We start from the raw sequence: 13,275 nt of genomic DNA, 5'->3' as shown, positions 1-13,275 counted from the left end.
TTGGGCGAGCCCAGGTGGAGCTCAGGCCCTGCAGTCACAGGGATGAGGGTTCCAATCCCCACCGACCCGCGGATTAGCCCTGAATCCTGGGACAAAGACCCTTGTTCTATGGGCTCCCATTTTCTGACGGACAAGACAGGATGGTGACAGCCCCTCGCTCACAGCCGCACCTGGACGGCACGGATACAGAATGTGGATCAGGTAGCGCATAAGTGCTCCAGGCTGCCAGTGGTTGATGCGTCAAAGCCACTCTAGTGTCACTGTGCTGCCATTGTCCCTTTAGTGTCGTTGCAGATTCGGGCGCAACCTGCAGAAGCAGGAGTCCCACCGCTTTCCCAGCTCACACGGCTGTCGCTAAAAAGGCGACTGGGGCTCCTGAGTCTTCCCAGCAGGGAAGCCCGAGGCTGAGGGCACCTGGCCCTGTCCGGGAGCGTCCGGAGCTGGAGATAAAGGGCCTCGGCACATGCTGGGGGTTCGGAGGGGCTGGCTCCGAAAGCTGAGGAAGAGCGCACATCACAGCAGGGAAGCGTCTCCGGAAATGCTCTAAGTACCTCAGTGCTGAGTCCTGCGGGGCTCATCCACCCGCACTCACAGGATCTGTGCCCTTGGGCCTCTCCACAGTCAGTGATTAATCGAATGTAGCCATGCGTTGTATCAGCTTCTGTGTCGCACTCCCACTTTAAATCCCACATCTTCTCTCTAGGGTCCACGTTCCTTCCGTTGAAGCAAATTCTGGGTAGCTCTTTTGGTGAAGGTCTGTGACTAGCGAACTGCTTTTGTCACTCGCCTTCTCTTTGAAAATGTTTCATTTAACCAGTATTCTTGAATGGACTTTGAGCTGATTTAAATCCGCTGTGGATGGCCATTTCCCTACACACCGCGAGTATATTGTTCTGATGCTTTCTGACATCTAATGGTGTTGTCACGACACATCTATTGGACGCTTGCCTTTGATTTCCAGAGGCTTTCTGATACTTCTCCTCACCGTTAATGTGCCGCTTAAAATGCAGTAGAACACAGGTTTATACTATGGTTGTGTGTCTGTCTGGGGCTGTGGGTGTATCTGCGAGAATGTGTGAGCCCATCCACATCCCGGTGTAACTCTGGGGCTTGCCTTTTTAGTTAACACCTGGTGGCTGTCATCCTATACAAGTGCTCGCACACGGACCTCACTTTTTCTTTTCACTGATGGTTAGGCCTCTAATGAACAGACGCACCGAAAATCAGCAATCCTTTTACTGAAAGAAAATTACATTGCGTCCATTTTTGACATTATGAAAATTATTGAAATAAGTATCCATTTCTGTAGCTTAGGCTCATAGGATATAATCCCACTGAGGTCAAGGACTTGTCTTTGTCGCTACCATATAGCACAGTGCCTGACACGTAGAAGGTGGTGAATGAAAGCGGGTACAGCCATTTTAAACTTTGGCTAGCAATCCTACCATTGTCCCACATTCTACCAAGCGCATACAACCACCAACCGGTAATTCTAGGACCGCTCCTGCAAGGCAGGCAACTCTTTCCACAAGAAAAACATCTTGCAGAGATTTGATTGACAATTATGGGGATGCCCGGTCCTCCCCCCGGGGCAGCCACCGACTGCCTATTTAAATGTGCCACCGAAGGTCTTCAGGTTCGAGCAAAGGGACGGAGCTGATGCTCTGAAAATCCTCCCACTCCGGTAGCTCTACAGAATCAAAAACATGTCAAAAGTGCATTTCTGGGCTGGCAGAAAGGACAGGACCTCTTCAGGATGCTGAAACAAGGAGGGACCTGGGCCAGGGAGGAGGGAGCACAGAAGCCAGTACACAGCGGCCATCAGGGGAGGGCTGGGCACAAGGCACCAAGTCTAGTGATCCGGTGGCCCCAGTTAGTGGGGGGAAAAGACGAGAGGCCTAGGACACGAGTAAGATTAGAAATTGCAATCAGAACCCCACGGAAAGGCAAGACTTTGAAAACACTACAGCAACGCTGAAGGTGCAGCCTGGAAACCTGCCGCCTAACACCGTGGGGAGGCGAGGAAGAGGCCCAGTTTCCTGAGGCTGGGATGGAGGGCGATATGCGCTCCCGCTGAGAACTGAGAACAGGCCCCCACGGTGGGTTAGGATTTATGTTACTCGTGCCTCAGAGGAAACCTCAGGCTGTGTAATTAATACAAAGAGTGGCCCTGGGAAAGTGATAACCCTTGGGCAACTGGAGGACACAGCCTCAAACCAGGCCCCAGCGGCACACAGAACATGGAAGATGTTCCAGGTCTTGGCATCGGGCTTCTTAAAGGCAATACTATTTCTACCTTGAAAGATGTGAAGAGGCATAAGAATTATGACGATTACACAGTAGACGGTTGAGATAACCTGGAAGACTTTTAGAAAGAGCCAGATGGACACTCACACTGGAAAGGCATGGGAAATTCCAAGCAGGATAAGGAAAAAGAGACTCCTACATAGGCTTGATACGGGAAAACTGGAGAAACACGGAAAACCAAGAGACGATCTTGAAAGTATCCAGAGATGCTTTAAATTGGAGATTGTCTCCAAGATGTGCATGATCACTCCCAAGCCAAGGTCCTTCAACGGGAAGGAGATGTGCTGAGGGCCTTAGAGATGGGATTGGCATCCTGGCTTCGGTGGTACCCCTGCCAAGGATGCGCTGTGAGACTCTAGCAGGTGAATGAACTCAGTTTCCTCGCCTGCAAAATGGGGACGAGCACAGTGGGTGCCTCTTAGGGCTGCCGTGAAGCTCAAGCAAACACACGTGCCAAGCTTCGCAGAATGACACACCTTGACCCCAGGGTAACGAGGTTTTCATTCCATTCCTGCCATCACACACCATCCACTCACCACAGAGCAGGGCCACAAACAAGGAGACAACTCCTGAGCAGTGGGAAAAGAAATCCGCATTTATTCAGTGCCGGTCGAGCCAGAAAGCCGGGTACTTTCCGAGCACCGGTCTCCCTGTGTGCCCTTGAGGCCTGCTGCAATGGTAATTATACAGAATTCCCAGAGGAAAAGCTTGCGCCTCAGAGGGATTGAGGGCTGGGCCCATGTGGGAAAGCCAGGGCTCCAGCTTGCGCCTGTGCGACCACAGAGTCTGGAACCTCCTCTCTTCTCCATGGTTCTCCAAGTCCCCCTCCACAGTGCCAGACTGGGGCAAGCGAAGACCCACTGGTGGCAGCAGACCTCTTCCGCCGTGGGTGGAGTGGAGTGGCGAGGGGTGTGCAAGCCCTTGTTCTCCTCCAGGGATCTTGGCACCGAACAGATGCCGTCGGGGTGACTCAGTGCCAGCAGGGCCGGTGCAGCCAGAAACACAACTCCTCCTGCCCTATTGCCTCGCCGTGACTGAGTGCCTGCTTCTCACCAGACGAGGTGGGAGTGGGGAGGGAGGGAGAGTGGAGAGGCCCCAGCACCCCCTCTTGCCTCTGGGCCCCCTTTCTTCCTGGGGGTGTCATCTGACCTCAGGTGGCATGGGACAGACACGCTCCTGCCAACTAGGGGACCCCGGCTGGCTCTCAGTTGTTCAAAGCCTCTTCCACCCATGAGGTTAGGGTGGCTGCTCTGCTCTGGGGCACGGGGCACTGCACGAGGGCAGTGGGGCCCTCCAGACCGGCTCCGCTAAAGGGAGCACGAGATGGCCCCACGCCCTCCTCTAGAGGCTTCTCTGTGGCCCCTGACTGCCGGAGGCGGTCAACATCCCTCCTGCTGTCCGATGCGTACCATTGACCCAGATGTCCAAGTTGGCTCTTTGGTAGCTACCCTTCTAGTAAACATGACTGCTGACCTGCCTATGCAGGCTCTCGGCTGGGCACTTCAGCCACAATCCCAGAGGGCTGGCACTGCCAGGAGGAGCCCCTGCGGGCTGAGTGGAGCAGGTAGATGGACAGCTAGCAACCCAGCTTGAAGGGCAAGTCCACGCCAGAGCACTGCAGACAAAAGGGATGGCATTGGAAATGGTACCGAGCAGGACAGGGGACGCCCAAGTTGTCATCTCTTGCATGGGGGCAGAGTTTAGCACAGAGGGCATAGAGACTGGACAGGGCAGCAAAGGGCGGCGTCTGAGGCCCCTTTGCTTGGATGGACACACAGGGAGCCTGGAGCTGGGGCAACAGGGGCTCCAAGGCCCTCAGACGGTGCTCCTGGCAGGACAGGGCCCTGGTGGGACCGGGCACATGGCCAGGACCTGCGACCAAGTTTCATCCCCAGCTCTGCTCGGGCCTTGCTGCACAGGCTGGCAAGCCCGGACCCTCAGAGGGCTGGGCTGTTCCATTTGTGCAACGCGCTGCCTGGACTGTGGTGTGGCTCAGGAAGCAAGGCCCATGGGAGAAAAGAGGGGTGGCCTGGGGTCAGGCAGAGGGAGCTTGTGGTGTGACTAGCCCGACCGAGTGGCGACGTGACTAGCTGATGGCCCGGAAGGTGAGGAGGGGGAGGGTAGAGGGCATCAACACGAAGCGGTAGATCATCTTTACGTCCTCTTGCACCAGCGTCTCCACCAGGAAGTTTTTCAGCACCTAGGACAGAGGCGCGGGTTCTGCCTGGCCGGCCTCCCCTGCCTTCCAGGGCCCTGAGGGTGGGTGCCCCAGGAGCAGAAGCCTGAGGTTCCCGACGAGGCTGCCCGCCCAGGCCCCATCCAGGCCCACTCACGTGGTGCAGCAGAAGCAGCATCTCCACCTCTGCCAGGCGCCGCCCCAGGCACTGGCGCACGCCAAAGCCAAAGGCCAGGTGTGGGAACCTGGTACCAGAGGCTCGGCTGTCCAGCCAGCGCTGGGGCTGATAGCGCTCGGGCCTGGTGAACATGGCGGGGTTTCGACCCAGGGAGTACAGTAGCACCTTCACCAATGTCTGCAGACACGTGGGGAGGGACAGGGTCAGATGCCCTGTGGGTGAAGGTCAGAGGGCGGGGTGTCTGGCAGAGGAGCCCTGCGGCCTCACTCACCCCGGCCGGGATGTGGTAGTTCTGCAGCACCACGTCTGAGCTCACCTGTCGCTCCAAGAAGACACCCACGGGGTACAGCCTGAGCACAGGGGCGGTCAACAGGGTCCTCAGCTGCGACAGGGCCCTCGCTTCCCTTCTGCAGCCTCCCTAGCCCAGCGCCCACGGCCCGAGGGCAGCTCCCCCAGCGCCCTCACAGCTTGCTCCTGGCACTGGGAAGCCCGAATCCCGAGGAGCTGCTTCCTTGCCTCTCCTGAGTCAGCCAAAGCTGCCCCGGCCTGAGCAGCCCCCGGCCAATGAGGACACGACTGACGATGGTCCCGGGACACTGAGGTGGGACCCCAGAGGAAGAAGCACCCCCATCCCTTTAGGGAGAGGAAGAGGAGGTGCAGGGGGATGTAGCCTTGGGCCAAGCTGCTGACCAGCAGTCCCAGGATCTGCCTGCAAGCCTCGGCGAGCGGGCTGTCCCGAGGGTGGGGCCAGGGCCGCGGGGGGGGAGCCCAGGTCTAGCGCGCCTACCTCAAGGTCTCCTTGAGGGCCGCCCGCAGCAGGGGCAGCTCCGTGGTCGCCCTCTGGGGATTTTCTGAGACCCTGGCCTCGGCCACCAGGCTCTCCTGGCGCAGGGCCTGCTGCACTTCCGGGTTCCGAGCCAGTTCAAAGAGAGTCATCAACAAGGGGAAGGCCGTCTGCAGGAGCCACAGGGCCAGGGCTCAGACCCGGGCACAGGCTGCGCCCCTCCACCCCCAGGGCATCCCTCCCAGAAAGATGGCCGCCGTCCCCTGGGGCAGGGGACCTGCGTGCCCGGAGATGACAAAGCCCAGAGAGCTGACCGTCAAGATCCTGAAGCCACCTTGTCTGCTTCCCCTGAATCCCTCGGGGAGGGTGTCCCCAACCTCAGAGAAGACCCGGGCCTCCTGCAGCCGCTTCAGAGCCTGGCTCGCGCCCTCCTCTGGGCCCAGGAGGTGCCCACTCTTGCCATCTATTCAGCGGGGAGGGTTCCGGAGCCCCGGGCCACGCGCTCCCCGTGGGTCACCTCCCTGGCCAGCCACAGGCAGGTCCGAACACGGGGTCCTGACATGAACCAGCCACCCCGGGCCCCAACTGAGTCCAACTCCTGGATCATCTCCATGTGCAGGGAGAGGTGTCCACCAGCCCAGCCTGAGATCTGGGAGGCTGAATATCTCCTAAATGCCGTCCCCAAGGCAGCACGCCCCTGGCATCTCCTGATATGCAGATACGGCTCCCTGTTGCTCCCTCAGCTTTAGTCCGTGCTCTGCCCTGTGGCCCGAGAGGGAGCAGGAGTCTGAGCGAGACACTCCCTACACTGGCTCCCTCTAGCCTTGGATACAGGCCTGGTGCCCAAAGCCCCTCCTGACAGGGGCCCTGACCCTGTCTGCCCTCCTCTGCCCACGTGCCCTGTTCACCCCGCTCAGCCTCACAGCCTTCCTTGCTGTCCGCTCTTGCAGGCCCTGGCCTGCTGCCCTCCCAGCCTCCTCTCCTTGGCCTTTCTAACTTCTGTGTGGTCCTTCCACACCCAGCGCAAAGGCCTCCTTCTCCAGGAAGGCTTCCCAGAGCTACCTCCTGAGGCACAGGCCCTGCCCTGGGCTCTCTCACCTTGTGGTTGCATCACAGCCCCTGCTCAGGGAGTGTCTGCACCAGGGGTCTGCGCCTCTGCTCAGGATCCTGGGTGCCTAGCAGGCGCTCAGAGATGCTGGCGGATGCAGGTTCGGTCCAGAGACAGGCAGCTTCGGCTGCGCTCACACCCCGGGGCCCACCCTGCCCACTGTGCCGTGTTGCCAGCCACCTGCTGTCCCACCCACACACTGGAGCCCCTTGCTGTCCCTCCCATCAGTCTGTCACTGCCAAAGGATCTTGAGTGAGAGCCAAAGGTACTCTGTCCCCGGGAAAGGTCCCCTGTGTGGGCCTCCAGCCGCGCCTTGGCCCTTCCCCCCCACCCCCCCGCCCCAGGACCTAGATAGTCCCCAGGGTCTCTGCTGCTGCATGTCCCTGGGCCTCGTCCACTCTGCACTCTGCCTGGAGCGTGGCTTCCCACGAGAGTAACCACAGACTCCTGCCTTTGAGGCCTGGCTCCCGTGCTTCCCCTTCTCAGTTGGGAAGCTGGAGCCGTAGACTGGGGAGGGGCTTGGAGGAGACGTTTGCCATGGGAGGGGGCAGCCTGGAGGCAGGAGGGCTCCCTGTTCCATGGGAAGGGCTGGGCGCTGGCCTGACCGTGTCCACGCTCCCAGCAGTGAGGTCGATAGAGTTGGCCTTGATGGTGTCCAGGGTCATGTCCGCCCGCATCAACAGCTCCGCCACGATGCCACTGTAGCGCCATGGGTGGCCGAGGGCCAGCTCCTGATATATTCTCCGGATGGCTCTGTTGGCTGTGGGACACACAGAGACAGAGGCCCTGGGTCTGGTGCTGGGAAGCACTTTTTTTGTCATCCTCCTACCCTTCAGCCCTCAATACCCCCAGGTCTCCGTGTCCTGCCCCCATTCTCGGAACAGCCCAGTCCAGCCTCACTGCCAGCTCTCTTGCGGACCATGAAGAAGCCACAGGTCCCTCCTGTGGCCTCCGTTCTCCCCAGACTGTGGTGCGTGGAGGGGGCCCTGGGGTCCCTGGCCGCAGCACTGCCCGACCCCCCGCCCTCACCGTACTGGAAGATGTAGTCCCAGGCCTCAAAGTGCTCATTCCACACGCTGGCGCTCGTCCAGCGAGACAGGCTCCTGGGCACGAACATGAGCTGCACGGTGGACTTGAACATGGCCTCCAGAGCGTGGATAAAGTTCAGGCTGTCAGGATTCGGGTGCTGGGCAAAGAGGCCCAGCTGCTCTCCGTAAAGGACTAAGTGGCTGGCTGCGGGGAGGAGGGGGTTCCTGAGCCCAAGGCAGCGCAGAGCCTCACAACCACCTGCCCCCGGCCCTCCCTGACCCCGCCACAGCCCGCTCCGGTGGCGAGCCCACACCTTCAATGGCGTAGTGGAAGATGCTGGGCCTGATGTCCAGGGTCAGACTCCCTCGGGCATTCTGCACCACCCTCGCCTTCAGGGCCCGGGAGAAATCCCTGGCCACCCGATCCACCAAGGGCGTGTACTTCTGCACAGCCTGCAGCGACAGCACGTCTGGGTTCAGCCGCAGTCGGTCCAAACGCCACTGGGGTCCGTTTCTGTCGAGCAGGGAGCGGGGCATCAGGGCGTCCAGAGTCAGCAGCTGGCCGCGGCCCTGTACTCCACCTTCCTTTCCCCAGAGGGAAGCGGGTGAAGCGGGGAGCCGCCTGTTGGTTCCTAGGGGGCAGGCTGCCCGCGTTTGGGCCTCGGCGGCAGCTCTTCCTCAGGGCAGCCTCGTGTGCTTCGCCCAGGGGAGACGGGGGCCTCTGCCTGAGCCTGCTGCGGGGGTTTGTGCAAACTGGCAGGCCCCGCGCCTGGCACACCCGTCTACCCCCCGGGCCCTCTCTGGGGCTGAGGCTTTTGCTGTGAGGAAGGGGGCTGAGCCCCCAGGCAGGCCTGGCCCAGCTTTGCTCTCGTCACACCCCAGAGTGGGCGAGGCCCCTGGAGACCTTCATCTCCCGGCTCCTGCGATGCTGCCTCTGTGCCAGCCCCACCACCCCCTCCCTGCAGAGCCTCCTGCTGCAATGTGGCAGGAATCAAGTCGTGTCTCTCCTAATACACCCACGCAGAGCCCGGCGCCGACGGGGCGCTGCCTGCAGGGCCTCCAGGGGGGCCCTGACCTGGACGAGGGGAGAAGTCCAACCCACACGCAAGCGCCTCGGAGGCCTGTGCAGGTGCGGGCTCCCTGACGGCAGGCATCATCCTTCTTCCTCTGGCCCTGCAGGAAGGGGCCGGGCTCCCCTCCCCCGCCCCAGGGCACACACGACCCCCAGGGGATGGGCAGGATCTGCATCTGGAGCCAGTGGTCACCGTCTCTCCACCCACCAGGATGGTTCCCGGGCAGGCGCGCTTCGGGGTCTTCCCTGGCTGGCTTCCTCTCTGCACCCAGGCTGCCCGCCCCCTCCGTGCGCATCCCCACTCGCCCGCACAGCAAGAACACGCCGCACGTGAGGCCACGATCCTGTCGGTAGGCCAGCCAGGGCTCCAGGAACATCCGCCGGGGGTGAGGGCTCTCCACCTGCTGCAGCCGCTCCACGTCCTCGGGCAGCATCACAAACACCATGTGTCTCCCTCCCACGTCATACCTGTGGGACAAAGCTCCCAGCCCTGCCGTGGCGCCGTGTCCTCCCTGGGACCCCACTCTGCAGAACCAGTCTGCCGCTGGCCCGGAGCGGGCGGTCCCTCCCGCCGCCTCACTGAAGCCTCCCCTCCTCTGGGGTCTGCGTTCTGTGCTCCCAGCCGCGAGCCACGCACGGCCCCGCACTCAAGAAGGCCCCAGTCTGCAGCAGCCCCAGACCTGCCCCGCTGATTCCCCTCCCTGCCCCTCACCCCCACTCCCCAGGCGCCCCTGCGCCTAGCAGGGACTCAGCTGCCAGTAGGGACAGAAAGTTAGGGTGCTCTCGCCGAGGTGGGCAGGGAGAGCTTTACCTGAAAATGGGCCCCAGCTCCTGGAAGGTCTGATGCATGTCCAGGTGTATGTTCTCAGAGCCCTGCTCCTTCCAGATCTGAAGCACCCGCATCCACCTGTGTCCGGGACACCGGGGCACGGCTTCGAAGGGCAGCACCGCCTTGGGGGTTGGAGTGGCTCTGGTGCCCAGTGTGCGTGCCCTGTGCAGGGACAGCCAGGGCCCTGCCATCCACACTCTGGCCTTTGCCCACAGCGCCATCCTGCTGCACCCCCGCCCCCTTCAGCCCCATCCTTTTATCTCCCCTGGCTCGCTGGACCGGCCGACTGGATCGCGTCAGAGGAGAAAGTGTCCCTGGGCCAGACCAGGAAACCCGGGGCAGCGGTCAGGGCTGGAGGCCTCCAGCGGGGGAGGAAAGAGACGGACGGGCGCCGAGTCCGGCAGTGACGCAGGCCTGCTCGGGGGTGGCTGTTGAGAGCAGGGACAGGGTCTGGAGCAGGGACCCGATGGGGTGGGGCTGAGGGAAAGAGGCCTCCCTCCCCATCCAGTGAGGGAAAGATGCAAGATGGATAGGTGCCTTATCTTAGCAAGGGATGAAAGGGGACCTTGGGTATTTTCATCCCTTTTCTACAAGGACCAGAGTGGGAAGCAGTGCTGAGGGCTTTGCTCTAATTTCTTGAGGCCGCATGTGTTTTGTCCACTCTTCCCCAGGCCCTGTGCTGGGTCCAGGGAGTGGAGGCAGGAGCCAGCAAGGGGGTCTCCCAGTCTCACGGGGGCAGAGAGGGGGATGCAAAGACGCCACTGGCGGTGGCACTGGGACTGCCAGGGCACTGATGTGGCCGATGCCCTGTCTGTCTGGGCTTGCTGGTCCCACTGAGGAGCAGAGAGCACCTAGAAGACAGGGTCACTGGGGGCCTGGACTGCAAGCCCCTCCTCAGGCAGGAGGGTGAAAGGTCCCCGCCTCCCCCCACGGGGCCTGTGCTCGGGGCCCACAGCCTCCTTTCCCCCCGGAACCCGTGCTCCCGGCGTGGGCAGAGTCTATGACGGGGGTGTGGTTGTGGACTCCCCCCTCTCCCAGGGACCCTGGCCAGCAAGCACGCAGCCGGAGCCACCCCTAAGAGGGGGTCCATGGTTTGGGGCCCCGACTCGTCTCAACCATGCCTGGCAGCCTTCCCGTGAGGTGGGTAGCACTGTCGCCGTTCCCATTTCCTCAACAGGCTACTGACGCCCGGAGCTTCTGTCACCTCCCAAGGCCCCCCGTCCCGCCCGGTGTGCCAGAGAGGCCCCAGCGCCCTGACCCTGACATGGGGGTGAGGCGGTGAGGCCACCGCAGCGCAGGCTCTGGGGGCAGGACGGAGGGTATGTGTGGGGTTAGCAGGGTGGCTGACGACCTGATGTTACTGGTCATTCTACTTCAATCCGTTCCCTGCTCCTGACACTTCCTCGGGGAATATTCGGCTGGGGCAATGAGTCAAAACCGCCAAGGCCCCTCGTCAAGCTGAGATGTACGACGTGCCTCAGCCCCAGATGGTGTAAGAGCTGTCCTTGGGCCGAGGAGACGCAGCCTGCCCTTGCTGTGCTGGCGCATCGGCCCGGGCCACGCTGGCCAGCCTCCTGCTGCCCGTTCTTCCACCCTGCGGCCCCTCCCAGCCTCTCCTGGTCTGCCCTTGGGGCTGTCGGGGCTCTGCCGTGTGCCAGCTTTCCCCGTCCTTACACAGTCTGCCGCAGGGTGCTGGACGTACAGGTCAGCCCAAAGCCGAGCCCTGCCCCGAGGAACTGCAGAGGCGGCTGCCCCCTGATGCACCAGCACCCCAGGCTCCGGAACTTGCGCTGAAGTCCTGGTGCCTCCCAGACCGCCCAGCCTGGCAGCCCCTCTGCAGACTTCCTCCTGTGCTGAGGCCGAGCAAGCCGGGCGGGCGGAAAATGTCCCATAAGTCTGGGCAGGAAAGGTGGCCACAGGGAGGGTCTGAAGGTCTGAGCAGAACGCAGGCTGGGAAGGTTCCAGAAGGTCTTCGCAGGACACAGGGTCCCAAGGAAGGTTCCAAAAGGTCTGGGCAGGACACGGGGATGGCAGGGGCGGGGAAGGTTCCAGAGGGTCCGGGCAGGACACGGGGAGCATTGAAGGTTCTAGAAGGTTGGGCAGGTCACGGGTGGTGGGCGCCGTGTAGCAGGCTCGGACTCGGCCTCAGGTCAGCTTTTGCCGGTCCTGAGGTTCGGCCCTACCCCCTCGAGCAAGGTTCCGGGATCCCTCGGGCGCCAGTCAGCCATCCGAACCCCAAAGCATGCCCACCCATGGGGTGTCTGGTCTTTGCCTACCCCCCTAGCCGCCCCTCCCCTGGGTACAGGCACCTCCAACTTCCCACGAAGCGGCCCCTCCCCATCCCAGCTTCGGTTGTGTCTTTTTTGAGGCCCTTTGTTCTGGGTTGAATTTGCTGTCACTTTCCCGGCTTTTGAGATGGAAAATAAGATCCTTGGGCTTCAGCCTCTCTGCCTTTCTGATGTGTGCTTGGCCTCCCTGCCTTTCCTGCCAGGCCTTGAGGCTGTTTAGGTCCGGTTTTGTTTTGGAATATTTTAATCATTGTGCTGCCCCAAATCTTTTTTGTTTTCTCCTGGGAGCGATGGGGTGTGGAGGCTTTATGATGTCCGAACACGTGAAGCGACTGGTTTCTGCTTAACGCCACTGTAGTCAGGAAAGGTACTCTGAGTGAGTTCCAAAAATCCCTTATGGATGTGAAATCTCCATCTGCCTTTAACTCTCGCGCTACTCTTTGCCTTGAAGTCTACACTGGCTGATACTAATGGAGCTGTTTCCGCACCTCACTTCTGTTACCCCCTCTGCGTGGGGCTCTTGTTGTCAAATGTTTTATTTCTAAATGCGATGTGCATTAAACATGCCTTGTAGTGGGATCTGCTGGTAAGGCGACAGCCGAACTGTTTTTGTGTCGAGCCATATTCATTTACCTTCATGTCTGGAGCGTATTTTCCCTTCCTTAGAAGAGAAGTCTTGGTGATCGGTGTCTTCTTTCTACAGCGTTTGGAAGTGATTGTCCGTGAGGTTTTCTGTTTCTTCTGGTTTTGTGGGAACAGCAGACATGGCTGGGGTGTGGCTGCCTAAAGGTACGGCCTGGCTTTCCTCTGGCTGATGTTCAGATTTTCACTTACTAAAAATCACTTTCCACGGTTCAGCTGTGGTACGTCTGAGATTGGTCTTCCTTGTGTGAGTTTTTCTTTGGACCTGCTGCACTGAACTTTCTGGGTTGTGGGCCGATGGCCCAAGCTCATCCTGAAAAATTGTCGTCTCTGCCATTCTCTCTTCAGAGATCGGCTCTGTCCATCTCTCTGTCTCTCCTTCTAGGACTCCGGTTACACGGAGGCCAGATATTGGACTCTGACCTGCGCATCCCCTCTTCCCAGGTCGGTTCGTTGCTTTGTTTTTCTTTCTCTGGGTGTCAGTTTGGATATTTTCTGTATACCTGTCTTCAGGTTTTCTATTCTGTTTTTCCTGCATCTGGTTGGCTGTTAAGCCCATCCAGTGAGTTTTTCACTTTCAGGTGTTTTGTTTTTCTGTTTTAGGGTGTCCCTTTGATTCTCTTTGTGGATGTTGTAGGGGAGGAAAAGACTTCCTCTATCCTCTTAGGTTCCTTTGGCTGGTCTAATCTAGTTGATGTGAGATGGATTAACAGAAGGAAAAGAAACCAATTTAATTTTGTAGATACGGAGGCCCCACAGGTATAGGACCTAAGAAGTGACCAGAGATGGCTGTCTACAAACCTGTTTAGGCAAAGAATGTGTTATTTGAGAAGATTTGATAAAACAGAGGGATTTTTGCTTGG

The 13,275-nt window shown here is 60.0% G+C and overlaps 1 protein-coding gene across 1 annotated transcript; it reads right to left on the bottom strand.

Moving 5' to 3' along the window:
- Positions 1 to 4,330: 4,330 nt before the first annotated feature.
- Positions 4,331 to 9,789, bottom strand: CYP11B2 (cytochrome P450 family 11 subfamily B member 2). The gene is made up of 9 exons (XM_022555429.2): positions 9,465 to 9,789; positions 8,966 to 9,121; positions 7,896 to 8,095; positions 7,583 to 7,786; positions 7,159 to 7,313; positions 5,449 to 5,615; positions 4,933 to 5,011; positions 4,641 to 4,838; positions 4,331 to 4,507 (listed from the first exon to the last, which is right to left on the bottom strand). Exons 1-9 carry the CDS (start codon positions 9,701 to 9,703, stop codon positions 4,394 to 4,396), a joined length of 1,512 nt encoding a protein of 503 aa, XP_022411137.1. The 5' UTR covers positions 9,704 to 9,789; the 3' UTR covers positions 4,331 to 4,393.
- Between the last annotated feature and the right edge of the window lie 3,486 nt (positions 9,790 to 13,275).

The sequence above is a fragment of the Delphinapterus leucas genome, chromosome 17 (genome assembly GCF_059928025.1).
Source record: "Delphinapterus leucas isolate spDelLeu-1000000601 "Yukka" chromosome 17, BTC_Dleu_Yukka2, whole genome shotgun sequence".
Classification (NCBI taxonomy): Eukaryota; Metazoa; Chordata; class Mammalia; order Artiodactyla; family Monodontidae; genus Delphinapterus; species Delphinapterus leucas.
Note: the sequence above shows the minus strand (reverse complement) of the source record. Positions and strands in the feature narration are given on the sequence as shown.

Excerpts from the sequence above, each read along its gene's own strand:
- CYP11B2 (XM_022555429.2), bottom strand. The coding sequence starts at position 9,703 with ATGGCGCTGTGGGCAAAGGCCAGAGTGTGGATGGCAGGGCCCTGGCTG. Across the intron at positions 8,096-8,965 it reads ACGTGCGGCGTGTTCTTGCT|AAACGGACCCCAGTGGCGTT; the intron begins GTGCGGGCGAGT and ends CCTGCTCGACAG. Across the intron at positions 7,787-7,895 it reads CTTCCACTACGCCATTGAAG|CCAGCCACTTAGTCCTTTAC; the intron begins GTGTGGGCTCGC and ends TCCTCCCCGCAG.